We start from the raw sequence: 26,592 nt of genomic DNA, 5'->3' as shown, positions 1-26,592 counted from the left end.
ATGGATGCATTACATTTTACATAAATAAATGAGGATAGAAGTACATGTTGCCTTGATTTGCATGTAAGCAGTACACTGTGCCGGTATTACAGGCATACACGCAAAGCCTAGTGCATTATGAGATAGCCGACTGACATAATGAAAATTCCCACTCACTGCCTCCCCTCTTTCCCTTTTTTTCACTTCACTTTATTACCGTTGCTGGCTGAAGTTGACTATGCTCAGGCTAGCCTAGCTCGATCCAAGACAAAGATAGTATAAAAGAAAGATAGCGACTGATGCTGGAGTGTTGAGTGTTAGGTTTCACTGCACACAAAGCTAGAGAAACCCACTTAAAGGCATGCGACACATCTTTATCATCAAGACTGCAGTCCAATCAAGCACTTGTTTGAAAGATGATCGAGACAGGTTGATGGAAATTTCACGAATGTTTTTTAATCTTTCATAGATGAAATTCAAAGGTAAGTGTGACTGAGTGTGGAAATAATCATGGAAAATGCCCTCACACAGTAAATTGCATCAAACTAAAAAGATTAATTAAAAAAAAAAAAAAAAAAATGTTTTCATCAAATTCTTTTGAAGGTATTGGCCAATTCAACACAGATGCATCTCCATCTTTAAGTTGCACTGCAATTCCATAGGATTGAAATGCTACCTGGATTTCATTTTAATCAAACCAGGGTTCTTCTGACCTACACATTGTACACATTGCATACACTGATGTACTCCAATAAAGGGAAGTGACACCCATTTAAAAAGAATGAACTTTGTACTGCATTGTAGTTTGTACAATATATTTTCATAATATGAAGTTATCTCGGCCAGTAGTCTATAAATAATGCTTACGTAAGCATAATGCTAAGCAAAAAATTCCAAAGAAATTCCTTGTCTTTTTTTGCCTTACTGTAACTACATGTTGTAACTACATAGCAATGCTGGATTTTAAATCACCTCAAAACCTTTTTTATTACTATAGAACTTTTGCTAGTTCAGGCATGCTATTGCATTATGTAACATGGTTTTAATGCACAGATTATGTGCAACCAGTAACAGGAAGGGAACATAAACTCTAAGTCAATAACTCAATACCTTGCTTAAATGCCCAGTTCCAGCTAGCTGGAAATTGCAAAGATGAACTATATTTACAATGAATAGGTCCTACTATTTACTATCGAGTAGTAAGCCAGTGCCTTATGTGCATTATTGCACATTATATTTTCATATAATCCCTTCTAAAAAACATACATTCTCTAATTTACAACCAAGAAAATTGAAACTTGTAGAAGTATTAGTAAAATAGAAGAACCGGGAGAGCGAGGTCCTTACAAGGTAAATTCCCCACTTGTCAATTTGCCTCTGTACATGATTCCTCTCTTTGTTTATCTGACTTTCCTCACATTTTCACTGACCTCATTTTCTGCTTTGGGAATTCACATAATATATTATATAATCTAAAATCTGGTTTCCATGCATGTTCTCATATTAGGATTTCATGATTTATGCGTTTCCTTAGACTGCCTTACACCATTCTAATCTGTAGGTTAATATCTTTTTTAAAATACTATTCTCTGTCTTACAGTAATGACCCTAAATGTTATCCTACAGTACAGCTTCTCTCATTTCCAATTTATTGCATCCGGTGTATAAATAGGGTACCCTGGGAACACTTTACGCAGGTGATTCTTTTGTTCTACAGCTACTACGTTTACACCAGTATCCTGTTTCTATTTTTATTTTTAACCTTGAAAACAAAGATTGATGAATATTGATCAACCAATCCACCACTTGAATATGTGAAGTGCACTCTACACCGTGGCTGTAAACAGGCATGTCATGTTCACTATAGACAACTTAAAATTATTTCCTCTTGCATTCAATGTTTTTGAAGATAACTATAGGCCGACAAACTTATATCTACATTAGGCTGCTTTCCTTCCTTTTATCTATGCAAGGACATTTATTGTATTTTTATTTCTGTTATTTCCTATAGATATCTGCAAGGAAACTCCATAGAGCTTCTTCTATTGTGTGCTGTTTACGAAGACTGTTTTGTGTAGATTCACTAGAGTGTATATCAAGATAGGTTTTACGTCGCAAGACGTCAGCAAGGCTTTTGAGAGCAGAGTTTTCAAGAACCACTATCTCAAGCTAGCCGAAGAAAAGGGCAACTTCAGCTTGCATGTATTCTCTCCTTCTCACCTGGCCATATCGCATTGCCGGAAGGCATCAATTCTGCTCAACGTGTACGTACTAAGTCTATCCTAGCTTAGACTTATAACTACCGTATATGCTCAAACTTTATCGCAGTACACTCAAGTTAATTAAATAAATGGGTCAGAAAAGGTTAACATTTGACAGGAATAGACAGCCCTCTAGAAGACACACATTCAGACAATTTCAATATTGTTTTATGTGAATTTTAGTTGATGACTTGAATCAATTCCTCATATTTCTTGAACTTTTGAATTCCAAATAGAAGCTCTTAGACTCATCTACATGGCATTACTAAAGAGATACTGAGTGGTTTTCGTAAAATAAAGATTACAATATAAACACTAGCTTTGAAATAAAGTACTTGATTGAAAAATAAAATAAGAATGAAAAAAAGTTCCCCTCTTTGATGATTGTGTAATGTCTAGAAGAAATTATCTGAATTTTCAAACATATGATCGGAACAATGAAGACTCACAAATAGGATTATGATGTATGAACTAACAGCACGTTTAAAAGTGATTTAAAAAAAAAAAAAATTAAATGCCACAAAATATTTTCATTTTGGCAAATTTGGACTATATCTAGTCTGTAAGTGTAAGTGTAAATGTCTCCATTTCATGCAAATTCACTCATCTGATCCAATGACAACTTTGACACTTTAACACAAGGAAAGCCTTTTCAAAAGCTCAAATAGTACCTTTATATTAACAAACATGAATGCATTTCTTTGATTGCTTTTTGGGATATGAATCTGAAAGTAGATTACGGAAATAATTGTTCGCTTCATTTGCCAATTACGAGGGAGTTAGATTTCATGGAAGTGGTTGTCACTCAATTGCACACAAAGGGATAGCACAAGCAGTGGATACCTGGTTTCATGAAAAAGGCAATAACCAGTCCGTTCTAAGATACTATGCATCTTTGATATGCCATAAGTGTATTCAAAGAGGACTGGTTCACTATAGTTATCTTATCAGGTCAAGGGCTTACTCCATGAAAAGATATTATATGCAAGCACTTTAATAGGATTCACTCTTCATTTATGCCTTAACTCTTTAAGTACTCCCATTTATCCATCTGATGACATTTTATATCTTTTTATTAAAAAAAAAAAAAAAAAAAAATATTTTAATTGTTATTGTCTCTGAAATTTTTTAATACAATGAACTTAATTGTGAAGGAAGTGTTTTACTTAAAAAAAACATCAACAACGAAAAAGAAATCACACTTTTCTACCTAATAAAAATGATTAAATTCATTAGCATCAATGCACATCAAGAGATTTTAGTTTGTCACGATTGTTAGAAGGAAATGCCATTTGGAATTATTGTCTGAGTGGCAGATTCCATTTTTATCCACACTAATTGTCCAAACAACCCATGTTGGTAAATAACAGATTGCGCCTTTCTTCAATTGTATAGGCATTTAAAAAAATTTAATCCATAATAACGATATTCAATCAAGATGAAATTGAACCAATTGTGATGTAGCCATAATGAAAGTAAGCAAGGCTGTAAGAACCTATGCCTCAACAAGAGATGCACATGACATCTCCCCCTCTGGCTACAGTATTGATTCTCGCTTGAATTGTGAATGCAATAACACAGCCTGAGCTGTAGCACGTTGGCACTAATTTGACCGACACACAGATTCCGGCGCCATATACATATGTGCACCATTGAGCATTTGATGCATGCATGCATCTACGCATTTACAGCGTGGTGTGCATTTTACATGTAGCCCTTTGGAGATAGCTAATGTGTGTGGAGATATTTAGCGTGCAGATGCTACCATGTTATGAATGTGTGTATGTACAAGAGTGCATGTATACTTCGCAGGCATTTTTGAGATTTTTGTTTTTTTCTTTTGTTTTTAATTATCTTTACCAGTAACTGAATGTATGACAATAAAACTGTTTGACCATCTTCATGTACCAGTATACTTAATTCAACTGCATCATGAATGACAAAAATGCTGGTAGAAAACTATATTGACCATCCCCAAATTCTCAGCTTGCACATAAATGTCAAGAATGGTAGTGGTCGTTTACGTCACAATGCCGTCATTTTGAGGGTACTCGTCATTTTGAGGAGTAACCGTACAGAATGTAAAAGAGTAATAAATCTATTTGAAATGATGAGATGTTTTCACCCTAATTCTAAGTTAGCCAGGGTTCAAAGGTGGTGGTCTCTCACGAAACATGAGACACAACGCTGAAGTCCATTGAATATCACGACATGATCCATAATAAATCATATTGAAGCTTTCCATTTGAGAACTGAATTGAAAATATCAATACGAAAGTGAAGTCCGTGGCTAAATCTGGCCATATACATGTATCTGGAGAAGTGCTAATGAGAGTTTAAGTGCTAATTGGTAAACACAAAATAGTGCTAATAAAGAAACCAGATGTGAGCCTCGAAAAAGCACCATTTGCAATTTTTGAGGAAATGCTCTGCAAATGAGCGCCTCTTAATAAGTTTACATTTTTAACTTAAAATGTAAATATATGTAAAGAATAAAATTGACTGTTTTGATCCTAAGACAATTACAGATTCCTAAAGAGGACTGATCTGTCTATCATGCAACAAACCTGCTCCGGGAAGTCATAAATGGTTTATTTAAAAAAGAAGACAGATGTACTGTGGTTCAAACCTAGAGCACACAGCATAACGTTCACTGTTAGAACAAACATATCCCAGTGGAAATGAAAGATTTATAATGACCACAATAAATCCTGCCTCTGTACCATCTGAATACATGTTTTTAACATTTTAGCGAACTGGCCATTATACTCTCATTTTAGTAATGAAGTTTTCAACACATAATTAATAAGTCATTCAGTCACAGTAGGCTTCTGCATAATTATAGGGTATCAGCCTTCCAAATATCTGACCTAAAGGATGATGGCCTGGCCCCTGGGTAGGTCACCAATTAAAAAACTGGACAGACAAGCTGTATAGCATGGCACAGAGGTTATTTAATCGCTACCGGTATTTCTCTTTGGCATATATCTCCTTGCATAATTCATGTTGACTGTGCCAGTTACATCTTGGAATTATGGATCAAATTACTGACAGACAAGAAACCCTCTTGGGGTCTCTACCATGGCAAATGTAATTAAACTCACATTTCAACCACAAAGACTGTGTACAGGCAAAGGAGCCTTGTTTATATTTATCGTTAACAGTTTTCTGCACCTTGCATCTCCATATCTACTCTTGGCTCTCCCCAACTCCGTTTGAATGACCTTTCAATGATAGACAAATACTGGTATTCCACAAGGGCATATATCCTTTCATCTCCATTGCAACACAGCAACTCTACCAATCCTTTTTCTCATATTGTGAGCAGCTTTTATGCACTGCTGCATCAAAGGCAAAAGAGTATCTGATCATTTCTGGGTTGACATTTTCTAGCTAGTATGAAATGGACAGCAGAATTACATTCCTTTCTCTATTGATGTAGTTTGTGATTTCTCTAGTTGAGCACTGCCCCGTTGGTATCATGAGTTTCAACAAAAAAAATAATGTGCAAAACCCTCTTCAGAATGGTACATCTCCAGAACATGATCTGGTCAAACAGTATATTACAAGAAAGCCTGTTATCAGAAAGATTATGTATGTCAATAATGTCATAATAATTTTACTTAAAAATATTATAGGACTATGTCTTCAATTTTAAACATTTTTATATATGATTTTGATTAATACAACCCCTTAATGACATAGGGAGCAAATCCCACCCAGAAATATTGATAATGTACATACTATAATACTTAAACTATGCACGGTAATATTATTTTCCTTTGAACAGAAATTGATAAATGCATTGTGGAGTTTATACACTTGAGAAATGCATTGTGTGCCAAATTTAGCAATGAAACTAATACATCAAACTGAAAATGTGTCTCTTGAAAAATTAATTTATGAAATTTGTTCATTGTCTTGGGGGCACAGAAGGTGTTGAGATATAATCCTGTTGAAAAGGTCAAGTGTGTAACAAACATGTAAATCTTACCTGTTCTGTGAGAGCTGCATCTTTCTCTAGGAATTGCACCACACAGTACGCCAACTGAAAAAGAAGCAAAACGGTCACCAAAAAAATTAAAGAAATCATAATAGGGTCATAGGAAATTTTAATAGACGTTAATTAGATGCCTCCTGCTGACTTCTGTACAACTGATAGGTTTCTATAAATGTCCACAGAAACTTCAACATTGGAGAGCACATTACATTGGATACGCATGTCCTGCATCCTGCATGGGGGGGGGGGGGGCATTTAATATTACGGAATACACAAGTTGAAAGGACACATATAACATGCAAACAACATGTTTGTAAAGATAACCTACTCTGTATGAATGTTTGTTAAAACAAAGATAAGAATAAGAAGCAAGGGTTCCAAAGGAGGAAACTATAATACAAACAAAATACAGCTACAGGCCAAGGAGGAAATGGCAAGCATGAACATGTACTTATATCATCACACGTAAAGATGGAATGATAACAATGACATTGTCCCAAGAGAGTGAGCGGATGCTATCCAGGAATCTTCAGCCAACTGTCATCACTTGTTCATTGGGCTAAATAGTAAATTGATGTGAAGCACTCAGCAGGGGCCCTAGCTGATCAGCAGCAGATTTACATTCTCACACATTGAGTGTGCTTGAAACAAGAATGAGATGGTCCCTGCAGATTAACTGATTTGCCTCCTGGTGCTCTGACAAGCATACATCTATTTTTAAGAATTATAAATTCATCACGCAACATTATGCTATAAGCAGTAGGTATGCAGCCCATGCAAGTTGGTATTGTAAATTTTAAAAATACCTACATTCATTCTAAAGGTTATTTCAGGTTCATAGAACTCTTGCAGTGAATGTTTTCTTTCGACTAAATCATTTTGGACTTACAGCAGTTCAGTTTCATTTGAGGCAACGTATCATATTCACAATGTATATAACGTTCCCCAAACAGCCATATATATTAGATGGCAAACCACTCGTAACAACTACAAAGGTGAGAGATATTACAAGTACATCAAACCTGCCAAACAGGCAGGCAGGCAGGCAAAGAGGATCTGGATACAGATGCATCCTGATTCACTTGCACAGTTCATTCACGTTCCAGGATGCATCCTGCCTGGTGTACATGCATCCTAGAACGCGCCTAATCAACCAGATGCTATAGAAATACCCTCTACGCATTACCCGGCCATATAACGGGGGACAATTGATGAATGTATTATTTACAGTGGTATGGTTTTAGGGACCCCTGAAATGAACGTGGTTATCTACTTTGCTTGGTTTGTACATAATGACACCTCGCTGGAGTTGTGCTTTTCCATGGGGAGTATTGTGAGGTAAAGGTTACCGCCCATGATTCTATATATCTGCCTAATTACATGTATCTCGCATCTCCTATCTGGGTGCCATAGTTATGTAATCAACCAAAACTCTTTCAAATGAAATTATTCATAACAATATGCATCACCATCATCATCTCTCTCTTTCTCACCCTCTCTCTTATCTTGGTATCTACAGTATATATATATCTTTTAGCCTTTGATCATGAAAAGGGAAATGATACAATTTTGACAATATTTCAAAACTATAAATTCCAATATCTAAACGAAACATATGACATAAGAGCAACAATTTAGTTGACTGACGTATGAAACTAACTATCTATTGCTATTTTTGTTCTAAGCACTGTAGGGAACTTCTCCAGGAAACTGTCCCCCATTTGCCACTGTCAATACACCAGGCGTCCTCACGGATAAATGTCAAAATATGCACAGCGATAGTTCACTGTTCCTTTCCCCCGTCCCATCCCACTGGCGTTATAACATGTCATTCTCAGCACACACGCAAATGCAGGCCTCTCACGTGTCAGGCAGCTTCCCGTCGCAGAGTAAACACCAACTGCTCTGACTGAGAGAACGCACCATTCACATGACTATGTGCGCCTTGCTAATGTTTACAGACATAAATGCGACATGGATAGGAAAGAAAATGATCTGCCATGAGCAGTACTGCAGGGGCCGATGGGTAAAACATCTGGTAAGATTCTCTGAATCTTAAGCGAGCAATTAAATGTGCTAACCCATCGCCTAATTGAAAACTCAAGCTGCTGAATGACGCACTCAGCCTCATTTGTGGCGATCAATTAGCTACACCAAGTTCAGATGCCGTTTCAATTCTGTGGTCCTCACAAGTGAAATAATACAAGAAGAAAAAATCCATAACATGGTTGTATTACTTGTATGTCCCTGTTACCCTTTCATTTCCTTTTGGTAAAATATATTCCTAAGATTCAAAATCGAATTCCACCACCAAAATACATGCAAATGGATTACTGTAGAAAAATCTTGTTATATTTATCTTTTTCTACTGTAACACTTCACAGAAAAAGACATCCCATCCAAATGTCATTTATTATTGACGTATATAAAGTGATAGATTGGCTTCATGAGAAATAGAATAACTTTTACAACATAAGAAATGAGGGAAGCATTCTTGCATGCAAATCGCCGACTTTCAAAACATAAAAGAACAATATTGCACCAGTCAGCAAATCACACATGGCAAGGTGAGCCAAAAATGAATATGACATAGAGTAGCTTCAGGAATGCCAAATTTATGTCTCATTTTTCATTATGTGCTCTCTCAATTTATCCATTTTCAACAAATTTGATTGATTTGATTGATCCTTCACTACATATGAATATAAAATATTATTACCCGTATCAGACATCTGAGCAGGTCATTTACAAAACCGTATTGCCCTAGTTTTCACTGGCAGTGGGAACGGAGGGGTATATTCTTTGTATTTTCCTTGGTCTCCCTGCTCGTATTGACTTTGCGTGTAGAGACGAGTGAAAATATACCTTGGTATTTTCCACGGTCTCGCATCCGGGCACTTGAGGGCGAAGACAATAAAATAAAGAAATCATTACTCCCACACACTGCGGGCCGGCTTGCAATTCAGTGAATCGCCATAGAGATTACACGCAAAATCATAGCGCAGCGCAGACGTTCATTCGCTCGAGTTGATCGGCGAAGCTGGCGCTGCGTGGGAATCTGTCTTTATTTCGCTGATTGTCGATCTTTCGCCTGGTAAACAAAAACAAACATGGCAGCCTCCACTTCCACTAGATTCGCGAGTTTAGAAGAAGAGGAATACGAACAATTACTTCAAAACAAGGATACGTTCAACACTAAAAAGTCAACTAAAACATCGGTGACGGTTTTCAGGGAATATTTGGCAGAGAAGGGCCATGATTCAGATTTCCAGCTTCTCGGTAAGAGTGAATTAGCGGCGTTACTGGCAAAGTTTTATGTTGAGGTACGACGAACCGACGGAACTCACTACAAAACAAGTTCCCTGCACAGTATTCATGCTGGTATAAACAGATACTTGAAATCAGAATATCATGAAGTTATAGACATCATCAAAGATATTGAATTTACACATTGCAATGTTGCTTTCAAAGCTGCCAAAGTAGAACTGAAAAAAATCGGAAAAGGATTTGTGCAACATCATGATTCCATTGCATCTGGGGATCTCCAAAAACTGTACTCATCAACTGTATTTGACCAAGACACACCCAGTGGCTTACAAGCTAAGGTTTGGTTTGAGATTGCTCTTTATTTTTGTAGGAGAGGAAGAGAAAATTTGCGTGAACTCAATAAAGACCATTTCAAGATCGAAACAGATGAGAATGGACATGAATTTGTCACTCAAAATGTAGACGAGATGACGAAAAAAACACGGGAGGACAATCTCTCTTCACGAACTGATGGTGGGCGTATGTATTCAACTGGCAGGGCTGATTGCCCTGTTGCGTCCTTCAAGAAGTATCACTCGAAGCTTAGCGAGAGGGGTGACGCACTTTTCCAGACCCCAAAAACTTTTACTCCATCCTGTGGACCGTGGTACAAAAAGACACCTCTTGGAAAGAATAGTCTCGGTAACAAGATGGCAACCATTTCCAAGAAAGCTGGTCTGTCTAAAGTCTACACAAACCACTGTGTTAGAGCCACATGTATCAGAATCCTTGATACTGGAGGATTTGCAAGTAGGGATATCTGTCAAGTGTCAGGACACAACAATGAAGGCAGTCTGGCTTCATATACTGGCCGTGTAAGCAACGATAGAAAGTGTGAAATGTCGTCTACTCTGGCACAGGCCCTTGGAAAGAAGGAAACTCCGTTGCGAGCTGCGATAACAGTGCCACCCCCACCCGCTACAGTCACTATGGCCTCATCTTCTAATGCTACCAATACGAGATTTGCTGTTGCAGCTCCACATGCTGTTCCTACTCTGTTACTAGAAGTAGAAGAAGAAGATGACCTTGAAGTTAACTTTGACTTGTGTTCGCAGTTGTCCTTTGAGTTCGAACGTGAAGAAACCAACGTTATCCAGCATGAAGTAGCAGTCCCTGCACCAGTAAATGCTGTCTTGCAACCAGTTGTGGACAATCAGCAAGTTGCCGCGGGATCAACGATAACAACTAGTAGCAGATCAAGTAGGATGCAGGTACAACAATCACCGTTCGTATTTAATAACTGCAATGTCACCATCAATTACTTCAAGGACTAAACTTGAGCATGGAGATTATGTACATATGTTGAGTGTTATAACAGTTTGAACATAGTTTTGGATTTCTGTGTTTCGCCAGTTTTCAGGAAAAGTTCTTCCTATGGATATTGCTTGTTTGGATGTTTTGACAGTTTTGAAACTTTACCGTTTGGACAACTTTTAGTAGAGATGTCTACTTACCTGTACACTGTACATGTGTGATAAACCTACATGTAGTCTATGTCAAAGAGTTCAGCATGACAAATTAGGTAAGATGATGTTAAATTTTCAGTTATGTATTTGCTCTAGATGTCTGATTTGGATAACAATAATAATATTGACTGGCTTAACTTTCGGGGTATATCAGAAATATTGACCGCGCTAAGACCATATTGCCCTCGTCTACGACTCGGGGCAATATGATCTGAGCTTGGTCAATATTTCTGATATACCCCTCAAGGCCAGTCAATATTATATAATTATACAAACGATGAATGCTTATGAGTTCAATAATGCGAATATTTTCATGAGCTGAATAGAACGTCAGCCTCGTTGAATAGAACGCTCATCTTTCAAATCATGAAAATATTCACACTATTGAACAAATGAAAAACGTTCATTATTTGTTTTATATAACATCTAAGTAGATCTAATAGAACGCTAATCTTTCAAAGAATTATGCTTTTCTCCTTATATTAATAATAAATTAAATTTGGAGTGAGGCCTTCTTGGTTACATTCAGATTGCCTTCGCATCAGATGCGTGCAGCTAAGACAATGAAAACAATGGGAAATGCGCAGGGCTGAGAGGTACAGACTTTTTTGTTGTTGTTGAACAGAGAAAGTTGATGCTGGTATGAACAACCTCATTCCAATCCAAAGTTTTTCACTACAAATATATTCTGTATAGCCCATTGCCATGCTTTGAAAAATAAACGTCATATGAAAAGGCTACGGTATCGTTTTTCAAAGGTAGAAAATTGATAGACCCCATTATGTGATTAAATGCAACTTAAATGTCAATCCACCTTATTACATGCCTTTACGACGTAATACTGCTTAAAGCTCTTAATATCTTCACACATTTGACGTAATACACATAATGATGGAAAACATCCTCGGAAAAAATACAGAATACATGTCAATATTATAGGTAAGTTTAAAATGTAGACCAGGGCCCTGTCTTACAAAGAGTTGATATTAATTGCAACTATGAACATACGAGATAGGAGGTTGCAAACTTGCGATTGATTAGAGGACTTGCGATTGATTAATCTCAACTCTTTGTAAGACAGGGCCCAGATTAGAATATATATATTCAGAGTATCACCTACCTGGGCATGATAGAGACCCAAACATTTGACTTTATGTAATGGGATGAGAACCTTGATAAGGAACTGCTTGTGTTCTGTCTTCAGTGGCAGTGCAAACCCGTTGATAATGCTAGATGAAAAGAAAAGAGAAATAATCACTGGTTAAACATGAAAAAAACTTGATGTCAAATATGAATAACGAGTAACAACTGAAATCAAATTAAATAGAGTAGATCAATTTTCACCCCCATGGAAACCTTTTATTTTCTATTGTTGACTTCAAAGAATCAAAGGGAGGGGAGGGGGGGGGGGTAATCATATTTCTTGGAAATAATATTCTCACAAAAAGTAATACAAGAATCTTTGTATACAACATAACTTTAAACAATTAATACTATTGGTTTATGAAAAATGTTATAATATACATTTCTAAAATGTATCTGTAATATAATACAATTTATTTTGGGTTTTGTTAGAACACATTCTAAAAATACAGGTTTAAAAATAGAACTGAAATAAGTAAACTTGAGTATGACTGAAAATTTAAAATGCTGCATGTGCATCAAAGTTCAGTCATCCATTCTTATCTGAAGAACAAAATATATGAATGCCAGTACAAACAATATGGAATTTAGCAAGAAACTGACAAACAAATAAATAATACAGATGTACATGTAAAATGAGAATGTTACAGTCAGCAGTAATGCATTGAATAGGAGAGAATCCCAAAAGCTTTTGAAGCCTAGAGTTTAAACTAGAAATATACTAACCTGCATAACTAGCTGAGCAACCAAATGTTTTTCATGTGCAATGTAAAGTTAATATACAACACAAATACCACAAGATATTTACATCACAGCTTTAACATATTTGTATGTAATGGCAAAGATTAGCATTCGTCTTATTAGTGCAAATTGACTGCTCATAAATTAACTTTATTTTAGTTCAGTACTATTTTAGTACATATTTTCATTAATTCTTATACAAGCTGGAAAGAAGGTCCCTAGATAGAAATGAATCTAATGTATTTTTAAACAGCTAGGAAATTATATATTTTTTCTCTTTCCAGTGCACACATCAATGCATAATAAATCAGCACTGGCTATGTATTTTGATAGCACATGCATTAAGGCTGAATGGCCATGCAATATTGCCATAAATGAGCATATTTTCACTGCGCCGGGGTAATAAACAGAGCTAATGCATTCTAGCAGGTTGTGCGTAATGCTTGTTCGAGCATATCCTATTGGAATCGCAATACTGCCGGTAATCTCGGAGCATACATCATCATTTAACTGAGACGCATGCTGATGGATGAAATCCCAAACGTTGGGGTATGCAGAGAGCAGCCAGCTCACTTGTACGGTCAACAAGTCAAGACTGTGCAAGGGGGCACACATGAGAGTAAGACAAGTAATCAAAGCTTTGTCTGTGCATACACAGTGCAGAGGCATCCCCCCTTGCTTTGCCTTCATTCAATTATGCGACCGACAAGCGTGAGCCCAGTAATGGGTGTCCGTTTTCCAATGTGATGAATCGGACTGTCTACCAGCAATGCTGCTTAGGCTGCTTTCTTTCTCCTTCCTGGCCAGCCAAGCTGCCTTCAACTGCCCCAGGGCCCCTGGATGGCTGCATAGTACAAGTCTACTTTATGAGACAGAACCTTTGCTCTTTCCTTGCACCTGTCCTATGAACACGTAGCACTGAACCCTTACCATTAGGCAAGCATTTGGGCTCATTAAAGGGATTATAGAAGCAATCTTTCCAGGATGACATATGTTAATCAAGAGATGTGCATGCTGGGTAAACCTATTTAGATTAATTAGCCAAGTGATCTATAGGTCACAAGAACAGGAAAATGCATGTTGACCTCTTGATCTAAATATGTATCATTTATTTAATAATCATTATTACCCCTATTTTCTGCATTCGGCTCAGGTTGTATTAATATTATGAGCAAGCGCAACTTCATTTGTATGCATATTATTCTAGCAGGCTGTGATGTCATGAGCATACATTAACAATGATGACCTGCATGATTCTTATGTGCGGAGCTATGTATGATGCAGGAAGGTTGGACCAAAAATGATTAAAAATGTTAAAAAGTAACAATAGACAATTAGACATGTTAATATAAATTTGTAAATGTACACCCTTGGACCTCATACAACATCAATAATGGTCATTCAACATCAATTTCAAGTACTTACCTTCCCAGAATTTCTAATAATTCCCCAACTCCATTAAAGTGCTCTGTTTCATAAATAAATCTGCAAAAGAAAGAAAAACAAAATGTGAAATACAATATGTGTATATTATAACGAAACTTATATGAAATATAACTTCACACTATTCTTTTTTTCACAGGAGCTCGGATAGAAATTTGAAAGTCTGCATGCACAAACCCTATATTTAATTTTCTAAAATGATGGTGGTTTGAAATTACGCTAGAGGGCCGATGTGCATCAAATCTCTGTAATATAATAATTATTACTATTATTATCATTTAAAGTCAAGCCTTCCATGAACAAATAGAGAGTTCACTATTATAACAATTGAATATGATACAAGAAAAAATAAAACACGAGAGAGCATAACAAATTGACATGCTTCAAAATATCACCCTGCTTGATATCATCATACTTCAATGGAATGACAGATGATAAGGTCATTGCTAATTAGTGCACAGAAACCATTACAACACATGTATCAGTTGCATGAAATACAATCCAATTTCTAGCTGCAGAAATCACTACAGGTATGTCTATAATATATTGACAGCATGAGAATTACGTCTCTTTTTGTCTAAAATGGTGTAAAATTTGTACTTTTACTTTTGGCAGAGATGCTACACCAATCCCATTACGCATCTTTACTTTATCTTGTCTGTCATAACTTGTTGGTTCAGAAATGCTGAACAAACAACAATTCATTACATATGCTGCAGCATTTATGGACATTACATATTACATAATCTAATCATCTTTGTCATGCATTTTGTAGGCCCTAAATTATATAAAGGGGAAGTCTACCTGGACATTAAAGACATATTGAATAGACCAAACAATTGAAAGTAATACTACATCACTATTACTAATAATTAATATCAATAATAATTTTAATAACAGTAATACTATTGTCATCAGTGTGATTCCTAAGGATCACTTTCCTGAGGATACAAAGAGCTGAAAACTATAATTTCTCCATCTCAAGCTAGGATTCCATGACAAGCTTTAAAGCCTTTTTTTTTTAAGAAGTAAATTTTTGAGAAATTTCAATAATGAATTATTAAATAAGAACGTTCTGAAGATTATAAATTGTAGTCGAAACAAACTGCAATCAGCAATCTACACGCATTTTTTTTCAAGCAACACTTAAAATCTTCTCTGCACAAAGGAAGAAAATACATGTAAGTATGACAAATATCATTCTTTATTACTTATGAAAGACTAGATATTCACTCTTGAAGGTGTTTAAGAATCGATGTTCAATGATATGTCTAGGACACATTTCTCTGTACATGTATATGTATTTAGACAAGTATAAGGTTAGAGTTAAAGGTAAAGACCAGTATTGGAAACGCCCCAATTTCAAAAAATGAAATGGAAGCTCTCATTACCAATCATGTGAAAGAATATGTTTTGACTAATACATGCGGTTTCCCGGCAAATTTTTTATCATCAGATGATAAAAAATTTGCCGGGAAACCGCCTAATAATTCATATATTTGATAAATTTGTTTCTCTCATGGTCTGTGAGAGATATAGGGTAGTCCCATATACATCTTTCTGTGTATAGTGCTTGTAACTTTACGAAGAATGGGCCAAATTTCTTATCATTTTGATGATTCCAGAACCTTGTAGATGCTAGATGCTAGATGATCAACCTTTTCTGATCGATTCCACAACGTTTCTTTCACAATGCAATCGCATGACCATAACTGGTCTTTACCTTTAAGGCAGCAATATTAACCTTAGGGTAAGGGTTAGTAAACTGTATGTGATGACCCTGGAGCTATTGTTGTGGAGTTTTTTTCATACCATTTCATTCTTACACTCAAAGACAAACCCACATCCATTCAGCAGGTATTATATGTAGGGTAGAAGTCTTGGGAACTGATAGCTGAAGACGGGGGAAGGCATCTATAGAACAATGATGCCTATAGATGCCCGTTGCCTTGGATACTAACAAATTCACTCTGAATACCACACATACACCTGATCCATTAGAAACGAGATACATGGCAGTGCATTTCCTCAGGTACAGAGAGCAAACAAAGCAAGACTCCCAGGTACTCCTGGTCAACTATTTCACATACGAATGCCACTGAATAAAACACACATGTACGGAGTAAGAGAGTCACTCCGTGAAATTGTACACCCTCTAACATGTACACATCAAGTCTGGTACAAGTACATGAAGTTAGCATGGATTCTGTTCAGTACACGTACATGAACATGTATGTTTGCTTACTGCACAGTGAATGGGGATTTCATGCGCACAGACATTTGTAAGTTGTTTACTAATTGACATGGAAATGGAAATGTAGATCCTGAATCAATTCAATTTATTTTATAGCCATGTGATACATGGTTTTCATACATATTTTTAGAAGCTTGTTTCCATTTGATTATAAAACCTTAACCTGGAGGTCCCTGGTTCAAAACCAAGTCAATGCTCTGTGCCATTTGGTAAGGCATTAATCCTCATTACCAAGTCCCTAAAGCTATAAAAGAGGACTTAAAGCTGTTGGTCCTGTGGTTGTTTACTTACAAGCACATACATAATTATTTAGCAGTCAGGTAAAACAATCATCATCAAAAGCCACTTTCCCAACTTAAAGTTGATACTCTAAGACAATCCCAAATACTGAGATAATTACATAAATAGAAAGCTTTTAACCCCCATCATAACACCAAATGGTGTCCACCCGACAAAACAAGTTTAGAATAATGAATTTATTCGAGTAAACTCTACCAAAATATCTAAGTCTGAAACCCGGAAGTGCACGTAGAGTCGGGCCTCTATCCGTGACGTCACGAACGGGAGTCATGGGCTCAGTGAGAGTGAATGGCAGTGATATCCCTACGTAAATGCTATCCTGTCAGAGCTTAGATTTGTTGTTGTTAAGGAGTATATTTGATGGATTTTCTGTTTTCATTTGAATGAAGAATAACGAAGCAACATTTTCCAGTCGCTGATTTCTTTTTATATCCTCATATTCACCTATTTGGTAGAGATTTAAGACGAGTTTACTGCTTAGGAATTAAAGTTAAATCGTGCACGTATGAATAGGCGGATGCATTATATTGTCATCAGATAAGGTACAGGAGCAGTTTTGTAAAACGAATAGGTCTAGAACTATGATAGTAATTATCATAGATGTGTGTGACTGCCTCAAAAAAGGATACAGTACGAGTTAAACTTTTTATGTGGCAAAATATCAAACTTGAACGAGATCATGCAAGCGCGCTTCTTCTATAATATTTTGGCGAGTGATGCGGCTCTTGCATGAACATTCGTGAAGCGAGCAGAATCGGGAGGAATACCAAGCCGCTGCTCTAGGCGCTGCTTGCTTGTGATGGAACGTACGTGCGCTAGTTATATGTTTATCGGCAATTGCAAGAGAATGAAAGCGACGTTTCCAGCTAAGAAAAACAACTAACAAAGACTTGCTCCTGGCTACCGGTGTCAGAATTGGTAGATGAAGGATCTTCAGGGTCAAGGAAGGCGAAAGACATGGAAAAAAGGAAGAAGAAACCATCGGGAGATCGCTGTAGTGTATGGTAATGAACTGTGCATGGGTAGACAGCTACTGTTCACTCCGTGCCTGCATGGGCCGATTTCAACACCAAAACAAAAATTACATGGTGAAAATATCGACTAATAGCACATCGTTGGCATGTATATGTCATAATTTTTAAAAGGGGAATTGATATTAATACTATGAAGTACTAGGGTAAGGTAAAGAATTGTACATAGAATTATGATTTATTAGACTTTTCAGCCTTTGAAACAAAAATATGCAGAAAATCGTATCACTCTGCACATGTTTGCTATGGAACATCCGGGTACGTGAATATACTCTCTCCCGGACGTGAGGTCATAAATAGTAGACCAGCGCCGTGACTGATTTTCTATGCAAAGAGAGGCGGATATTTTCAACATTTCAATTGAGGATTTCGAGTAGACAGAATTTTTTTGTGATTTACTAAGTAATTGAAAAACTTAAAAATAACATATACTTGCCGTAGGTAACAAATTAAGGGACATTTATTTGCTTAGAGTATCAACTTTAAAGGATTTTATGATAGCATGATGTAAGAAAAGCTTCATTCATTGAAGCTATTTACATTGTACACTACTCACATCGTATGAGCTTACCTCAATACCCTAATTAATGGTGTATTAACTGCACCTTTTTCAAAGTCAGGGGTGCGGCTTATACACGGTACACCCAAAAAAAAAAACCCCAAAATATTAAAGTTTTGATTTATGCCCCTCCACCTGGCGCTATGCCTGGCAATGTCTCCCAGCTCAGTAATCGGTGTGTTGACTCACCATTTGGAAACTAGAACAACACTCAAATTTGTGTGTCATCTTGGTTTGAAAGTAATCTTTCTGATAGATCTCAATATGTAGTTTATAATAATAATTCCTCCAAATTTTCTTCTATCACATGGCGTACCACAAGGTTCTATCCTAGGTCCTCTACTGTTTTTTAATTTACATTAATGATCTGACACATTCAGCTGCACCTCGCAGTTAAATGAAAGGCCTTCCCGCATGGTTTTTTGTAACACGGACCTGGCTTGCTGCCGACAGATTCGGCCAAAAAAAAAAATAAATAAATAAATAAATTAGGGCGAAAAAGAGGGGTGCGGTTAATACGCGAGGGCGGTTTATACACCGTTAATTATGGTAATTATAAATTCACTGCTTTTTCCTTAAAAACGTACAGATAATACACAACAATATTGCAACAGGTGCTACATATTGTAGTATTCATATAATACTAAGATTAACCTTAAGAAATTTCTACGTATGAAATCATTCATGTAATAAATTCTTTAAAAAATATTCATGAATAAATCATTCAGATTTATGCAAATACTTCAAGTAGTTAAAAATTTAGGTAACAAGAATAAGCTAGAGAAATGTCCACATACAAAATTATTCATGTGATAAACTCTAAAAAATGTTCATGCGGCAGTATTTTTTTAATGTAAATAATTTAATTTTTGAAAATAATTTGCATTGTGCGTCAGAATACATGTATTTCTTTGCTCTTGAAAACATTTTAATCATACATTTCCTTAGGTCTTATTTGTACTTTTCAGTAAACTTAAATTTTTGCATTACATAATAATCCCAACCCTCTACAATATTATTTTTGTTTTTTGTAAGGAGGTTGTAGACACACACAAATGATGCAATCAAATTGAGAAATGAGTAAGAGCATAGATTTCACAGTCTATCACTATTTCCATTTATCCATATATGTACGGTACATGTACTACCGAACTGAGTGAAAAAAGACACTTTACTACATGTACACATGACACCTTTATATGTAATAGTAATATTGATTTTGAGTTGAAGGTCTATGAAAAGCCTCGACATTACATAGAGCAAGCACTCCCCTTGAGACTTCTAATGCAGTTATTTTGGTTGTTTCTCCTCCACTAGTAATTAACAAAGCCATTTGCTTTTAATAACAACACGTCAAATTCCCTGAGTGAGGAATGACATTTCTCTCACTCTCAAATAAAAATCACGAGATGCATCATAATTTTAGAGCTGCACAAAAGAGGCACTCAAGCAAAATGATGTATACTGTGAAAACATATATACAGTCACATTAATAACTCAATACAACAGGCATCTAACCACAGACAGTGCATCTAGAAGAGTGGGCACTTCAAGGGGTTTTATAAGACTTCATTGGCAGCAACATAATTTCCACCACTACAGTTGTGCACCATAATGTTTCAGATATAAATTTGTTGGTCAATGTACTTGTAGGCTAAATTCATGGAATACTTCCTCAAATTTGTTCAGCTCTATTTGTCAGTACCTGGGATTAGCACACTTTTGTGATTTACCCCACGTTCAGACTACAATCCTTGTATACATGTAGCTACACTCAACATCGTCAAAGAAACGTTCTATAGAGAAACACATGTTTGAGCATAGTTTCTAATGAAAACTGGATATAAAATCAGGATCCCATTCTACCCTGAACGTCATATCGGACAAAAATCGTATAACTGGGCGGGGCTTCTCATGAGCATGCACTCATGATTGGCCAGCTTTTATGCCAATCTACCTCTTCAAAATTAGTTTCTATATTATGTTGTTGTTTAGACTGTACGCTCCTTTCATTAGATGATGTTTCTTTATTACGAGTTTGGTATATATTGCCTAGAGTCAGAACAGGCTTCTAGTCACCAATCTATTTATACAATCACCACAATCATCTGCCAAAAATACTCCTCCTTTTCCCTCTTTCCCATCATTATTTTCCTGACTAGTAACATCTCTGTAACCTGATCCACAAAATACAAGTTTGACTATGCAAGCCAGAGGATAATCTTACAGATTGCACATTTGAATCAACAGCAACAAAATAATGCATTTTCATTCTGTAGGCCCCCCCCCCCCCTCCACAACCTATTTTTGTTGGGAGTGGAATTTTGTGATTTCCTAGTTCCTAGTTACGCAGGAATATGAGTCCTGTCTCATTATCTTCATAATGCAATTGATCTTGAAGCCTAAAGGCTGTTGAAATGTTAATTTATTGTGATTATATGTGATTTCTACTGGGTTTGATTTCAATCATGTTTTAATGTCTATACAGGGTAGGACAACTTGCTGAGGTAATACATACAGGTACATTAACATATGACAGAACAACAGTAATAGATATAAATGAATGGCAACAGAAGTAAAATAATTACTAAATTTGTGATTTTATTTCGTCATATTTAGGATCAAATGGACAAATATCTTTAAAAAAGGTGAAATTCTACTTCTGTCTGGTTATATGGAATACATGCCGAATTGTTGCTTTCTTTGGCTAGGAATTGGGTCACTTTATTTGGTCCGACCATATCTCTACTAATTATATCTACCTTGACAGGCCTTCTCTCCAATAAAAATATGCAAACTGATTTTACAATTGATTTGACCTGTTAAAACCTCGATCAGCAAATTTGATATGTAGAAGAGTGTGGGGCTGGTCCCTTCATTATTGCTACATACTGTATATCAGATTATAATATATCACAATGAAAGCTTTAAGCGCGTCTCATCAACACATCAGTAAAAAACATGAATTAATGTCCTTTTAGCCCTTCCATGAGTAGCACACAGCACACGTATGATCAATACCACGGAGCAGCTGCTTCTATCAACCAAAAACATTTCAAAACCAGAATATTGATCTGGGTTCCATTTTTACAGAGATATACATGTATATATATATATATATATATATATATATATATATGCTGGTTGCTACTGACAACATTTTACCCCAAAACAATGAATGAATTTCCCTCTGCTTGTTCAGTTATCATGAGGATAATTTTGTTTTCTATCAAGTAATACCTTTTGAGAAGCAGGTGGCTGATCGAGCTGATTAAGACATAATTGTAGGCTGACATAATCATGCTTGTTATACTGATACAGATAAAATGTGCTCTATGTATAGAGAGGTTGGGTTAGACTTCATTGAGAAGAAAATATAATGAACAAATTTTTGCTTTTAACTTTTATAAAGTAACACTGCTTTCCTTTTCCTTTCTGACTTCACCTGTCTTGTACAGCATAGTATTAGCATAGTATTACCATGGTGATAAAATTCACACAGAAGCAAGAGAAATGAGTGTATAGTAAAAACATGTCCACAGATACCATCAATAGGAAAACAGGAAAACAAAAAAGTTGACAAGTTCTTTAACACGTATTTGACTACCATAGGGAGGTGGCTTATAAAACAGGTCTGACTGTATCTTTCTTCTCACCTGAGGAATATGTGGTTGATCTGTTTTCTGATGAACGCCCTGAGGCCAAGGAACTTGCCATAGATTCGATGCAACACTGTCTTGAGGAAGTCTCTCTCTCTGGGATCCTCGCTGTCAAACAGCTCCAGCAGCTGAAATACAAGGATATCACGAAAAGGCATATTATTCCTCACTCTTGACAGTTGAGCATTTCAAACGGGGGAAGGGAATTCTACCATTTGCGCAGATGGCTTCACCAATTCATCTACAATTGTAATTTCATGGAACAGAGAGTAAAAGGCAGACATTGAAGAGAGCATGACTTTTGTGGTACTGTACTGTACATATATTATGTTTGTTACCTCTGCATAATTATACAATAGCCTTGCACATTTTCACTGCCTGAAGTATCTTGAAGCTACTCAATATTCAACATTATTTAGATTTCATTGCTTATTCTCAAGACATAAAGACAGAAGTCCTTATCAAACACATCACTATTTCTTTTTAAAAAACTTGCATGACACAATAAAAGCTGATGAATATTATCAGCTACATGTATATCAATAGCTACTGCAGATCAGTAATGACCATTGAGAAAAATTCAAATAAATATACATAGCCACAGGGAAAAATGAGAGGGAAAAAGCAGAGAATAGGAATTAAATTGACCAGACCAAGGTCAGCGCTAGCATCACATACAAATGGCTTCAGGCAGTAGTATATAGCTTGCATGACATTTCCACTGACTGCACAAACAATATTGGCATTCAATAAACTGATGCCACTATACAAAAGAAACCTGACCGTCTTTCATCTGCCATTATATTCACGTATTGTACTGACAATTGGAATGACATATAGTCTACAATACACCGAAAGATATTGCACTTATGAATAAATATGTAACTATGCAATCTTCCACTGTCATTCTGTTTTCAATATTGAAGAAGCCATTGATGCACTTATAATAGGGTAACCACATATTATATCTCTCGTTCACTACTGTGTACGAGATTGTGTTGACATAAGACGATAATGGGGGTTCACCTAGACTTTGATCTCCACTCATTTGTGTGTTTGATATACTTTAAAATAGTACAGTCATTGAGGCAAATATTTGTATCCAGTACAGCAGAAATATTGTAATGTAAACATGCATGTCCACTCTCCTTAGCTCTGGGCTTTGATGAATCATTCTGTGCATTTTTCTCACATCTCTATTCCATTGGCCTTACATTATCAAGGAAATAAACAAAGAACAAGTCTCTGTCTCTCTGTTTATCCCTCTGTCTGTCTGTATCTGTATCTGTATCTGTCTCTGTTTCTCTCTCTCTCTCTCTCTCTCTCTCTCTCTCTCTCTCTCTCTCTCTCTCTCTCTCTCTCACACACACACACACATCCAACTGACAGATCATTAGAGGACCGAACACTCAAACCTCATTTACAAATGACATAATAAGTGGCCATAATAATGGTATGGTAGTGAGAAAAAAATACACAGGAGTGACCAATTAAGCTCTGGTAAAAAAAAACAACAACAACAAACATGGAAAAACAAAGAAACCTATAAAAAATCATAAAGAAAGTATGCACAGTGGCCTTTGTTGTGTACAGCTATTTTTAAATATTTTTGTATAACCTCCACTTGCTGTTCATTTGCATGAAAATTGTTTTATTTTACTGTGGCTTCTATTATTCCAGGTGGTTTATTGTGTCATTTTCAAATGACGCTTCTGTAATTTTGTGGGATTTTACTTTAGACAGTCATCTTACTAACAGACACAAAACAGAAATAAAAGGTAGTAAAATCTTATTTAGTCTTACGTGCATCACAAATTTCTGATCGATGTACTTCTTGGCTATGCTGGGTTGGAATTCTGGTGACTCTAAAAACCTCAGGAAGAATTCGTATACAAGCTGCAAGGTACATGAAAAAGAACAAGTGAGAAAATAAGAAAAGAAAATAAACAGTGGTATTTGACCTGCATATTTACACTGCTCTTTTTATCATGCCTGAATCCCCATAAATTCATGATTTAAGATTTGTAATTTCAAGCAAACTTAAAAGATTTACTTTACTATCGGTACATGCAATTCTTTTATTGTTGCAATCTTAAGATTCAATTACCAGTTAATGAATGACCACACAGTGTATTGCATCATTTAGTTCCTTTGGACCTGGACTGTAGCAATGCCACCAGCTTAATTTCATGCCCATTTTCCCCGACCCTCATTTCCCTAGGAACCACTCAAAATGGCATCTGGGAATGTACTTTAACAAAGTTCAAGCGTAGAGTGCATTGAACTCTGACCTTTTAGTTTCATGGCAAAACTATCACTTCTATGCCTTTAAAGAAATATTTCCATTAAAGCACACATACAATAAAAGAACATATGGATTTAGAATTCATAGAGTGAGGTATAAAGTACATTGCCCTATCCCTGTGTTTGTATACATACATACAGTATACATGGATGTAGGTAAACTTGATTCTGGTAATGACTAATTATATCAAATTCTTAAGAAATCAACCCAACTTATATGACATGTTCAAGCCAAAACAAAAAATGGGAAAAGAAAGATAAGGAAATTGAGCTTATGTTACATTGTAGCTCAAATCCCCCTGTATATCAAGTGGTCTATATTTATTATGCGCATTATACATGTGATTTTCAGCAAATGTGACTTTTTGCTTTAAACAAATTAATTTTTCTTTTTCTCTGTTCCTATTTGTTCATATTTCTACTGGTTTAAACAACCAATCCATTGTATGAGGAAAACAAACAATTCAGAAGTATTCAAAACCAGTTTCCTTTGAAATGCAAGATCCCCATTACCATTTAAGATTAGCAATCTAAACTTATGGTCATCTTAACATAATACACACACTGAGAACAAGGATTGGGCAATTTTAGTAATGTTTTGAAAACTGTGAATACAACATAATATATGAAAATGAATAAAGACAAGCTTCAATTTTTTTAGACTAATCATGTACAACATTTAAAAAAAAAACTAGAAACCCCCATACTCCAAATATTTTCCCTTCACAAATACCTTTGATGAAAAAAGAAATGGAACATGCTATTTGCACTGTTCTACATGTAAATACTTTAATTAGACAAGATCAATCCAAAAATCCTGGAACACAACTTATCCACCATGTGGTCATTGTAAATTGACATTGGATATTTTTATTTACCTGTAAGTGAGGCCATGATGCTTCTAGCGTTGGGTCGTCTTCTTCTGGATCGAAATCTGAGTTTTCACTGGGCGGCAATGTTCTGAAGATATTACATGAGATCTAAGAAAAGATGAAGAAAAGATGAAGAAAAAAAGAAAGAAGGAAATCAAATCAAAAGCTACAGATAAACATCCAGGCATCAAACTTAATCTTATACTGTTTCAAGAGCATGTTATGCAAGAAGATGCTTCACAATCACATGTAATTAACCAAGAGATCTTGATTAATGACATCTCTCATGTTACTGTATATTAGTACTGTATCTGTTATCACTTTAAAGGCTCGTTCAGATATCATGCGGTAAATCACTGCAAAAGACAGCACATTTTTGTTCTACACTTACATGTAAATAAAATGATAAATGGCAACTACACGTAACCAAGGTCCTGCGCATATTCGCTGAGCTCTGTGTTACAAGATACAGAAATTTGACGTGCCATAACATTTTTGTAGTCTTTAAAAAACAAAATTGCTGCAGTTTTGCCGCGTCAAATCTGAACGAGGCTTAAGCCCGATTATTTCCCTTTGCAAAAATGGCCCAGACATCTCAATCTGTTATAATTATGCTATCGAGGAGATATGATGTACAGAAGAATATGGGGCTACTGTACATGTAGGTCCAAAGTGAATTCCTGAAGAGAGCATTGTTATTCTCTGTGTAGTCTGACTAGTCTCTGTTTTGAACCTGCATAGAGAAGGTCATAGGCTGATGTATTAGTGTAATCAAATAACCTGTGTTAGTATGCAACAAATGAACTGATTAGTCTATGATTACCTGATACAAGTCATGTGTTTTTTTATTTTGCAAATTGGGAATTTTGTATTTATTCCATTGTGTGTTCATCCTGTTTTCAGGTTGTTTTTCTCCTGCATGCATGATGTGTCATTATATTTATTATTTTTCCACCTTGAATTGTCCTGTGTATTCAGGCAGAAGCCTAGGCTTGAATGTTCCTTTTTACATTCTCTTGTTATTTCTAATAAATAGAGTATGTTATTTAAAAAAAGATAAAAAAAGAAACTTCTACTGAAAAGTATTTGTATTTGTAAGGGATTTTTTTCTAATGAGATCAAATATGATAATAATGCAGTAAGCACTGCACTTTATAAGCACTGCTTTTATTAATATTATTATTATTATTAAAACAGTTCCAGTCAAGCTCAATATTCTCCATTCAGTGTTGACAAGTCTACATGTCCAGTTTAATCAACATTTCTACTTTCAC

At 35.9% G+C, this 26,592-nt stretch overlaps 1 protein-coding gene across 2 annotated transcripts in view; it reads right to left on the bottom strand.

Moving 5' to 3' along the window:
• The window catches only part of LOC580795 (serine/threonine-protein phosphatase 2A 56 kDa regulatory subunit epsilon isoform), a 59,276-nt gene that overhangs the window by 18,542 nt on the left and 14,142 nt on the right, over window positions 1-26,592 (bottom strand). The window contains exons 3-8 of one of the 2 annotated variants that reach the window (XM_775604.4): window positions 25,325-25,426; window positions 23,946-24,038; window positions 22,140-22,270; window positions 14,322-14,381; window positions 12,133-12,241; window positions 6,235-6,288 (exon numbers count right to left, since the gene is read on the bottom strand). In XM_775604.4, coding sequence (XP_780697.2) covers window positions 6,235-6,288; window positions 12,133-12,241; window positions 14,322-14,381; window positions 22,140-22,270; window positions 23,946-24,038; window positions 25,325-25,426 — 549 coding nt within the window. The remainder of the gene's footprint in view (window positions 1-6,234; window positions 6,289-12,132; window positions 12,242-14,321; window positions 14,382-22,139; window positions 22,271-23,945; window positions 24,039-25,324; window positions 25,427-26,592) is intronic. The other variant, XM_011675734.2, reaches the window with a different exon arrangement.

This window comes from Strongylocentrotus purpuratus, unplaced genomic scaffold (genome assembly GCF_000002235.5).
Source record: "Strongylocentrotus purpuratus isolate Spur 01 unplaced genomic scaffold, Spur_5.0 spur5_scaffold_5, whole genome shotgun sequence".
Classification (NCBI taxonomy): domain Eukaryota; kingdom Metazoa; phylum Echinodermata; class Echinoidea; order Camarodonta; family Strongylocentrotidae; genus Strongylocentrotus; species Strongylocentrotus purpuratus.
The sequence above is the reverse complement of the archived record's forward strand: the minus strand, read 5'-3'. Positions and strand labels throughout refer to the sequence as shown.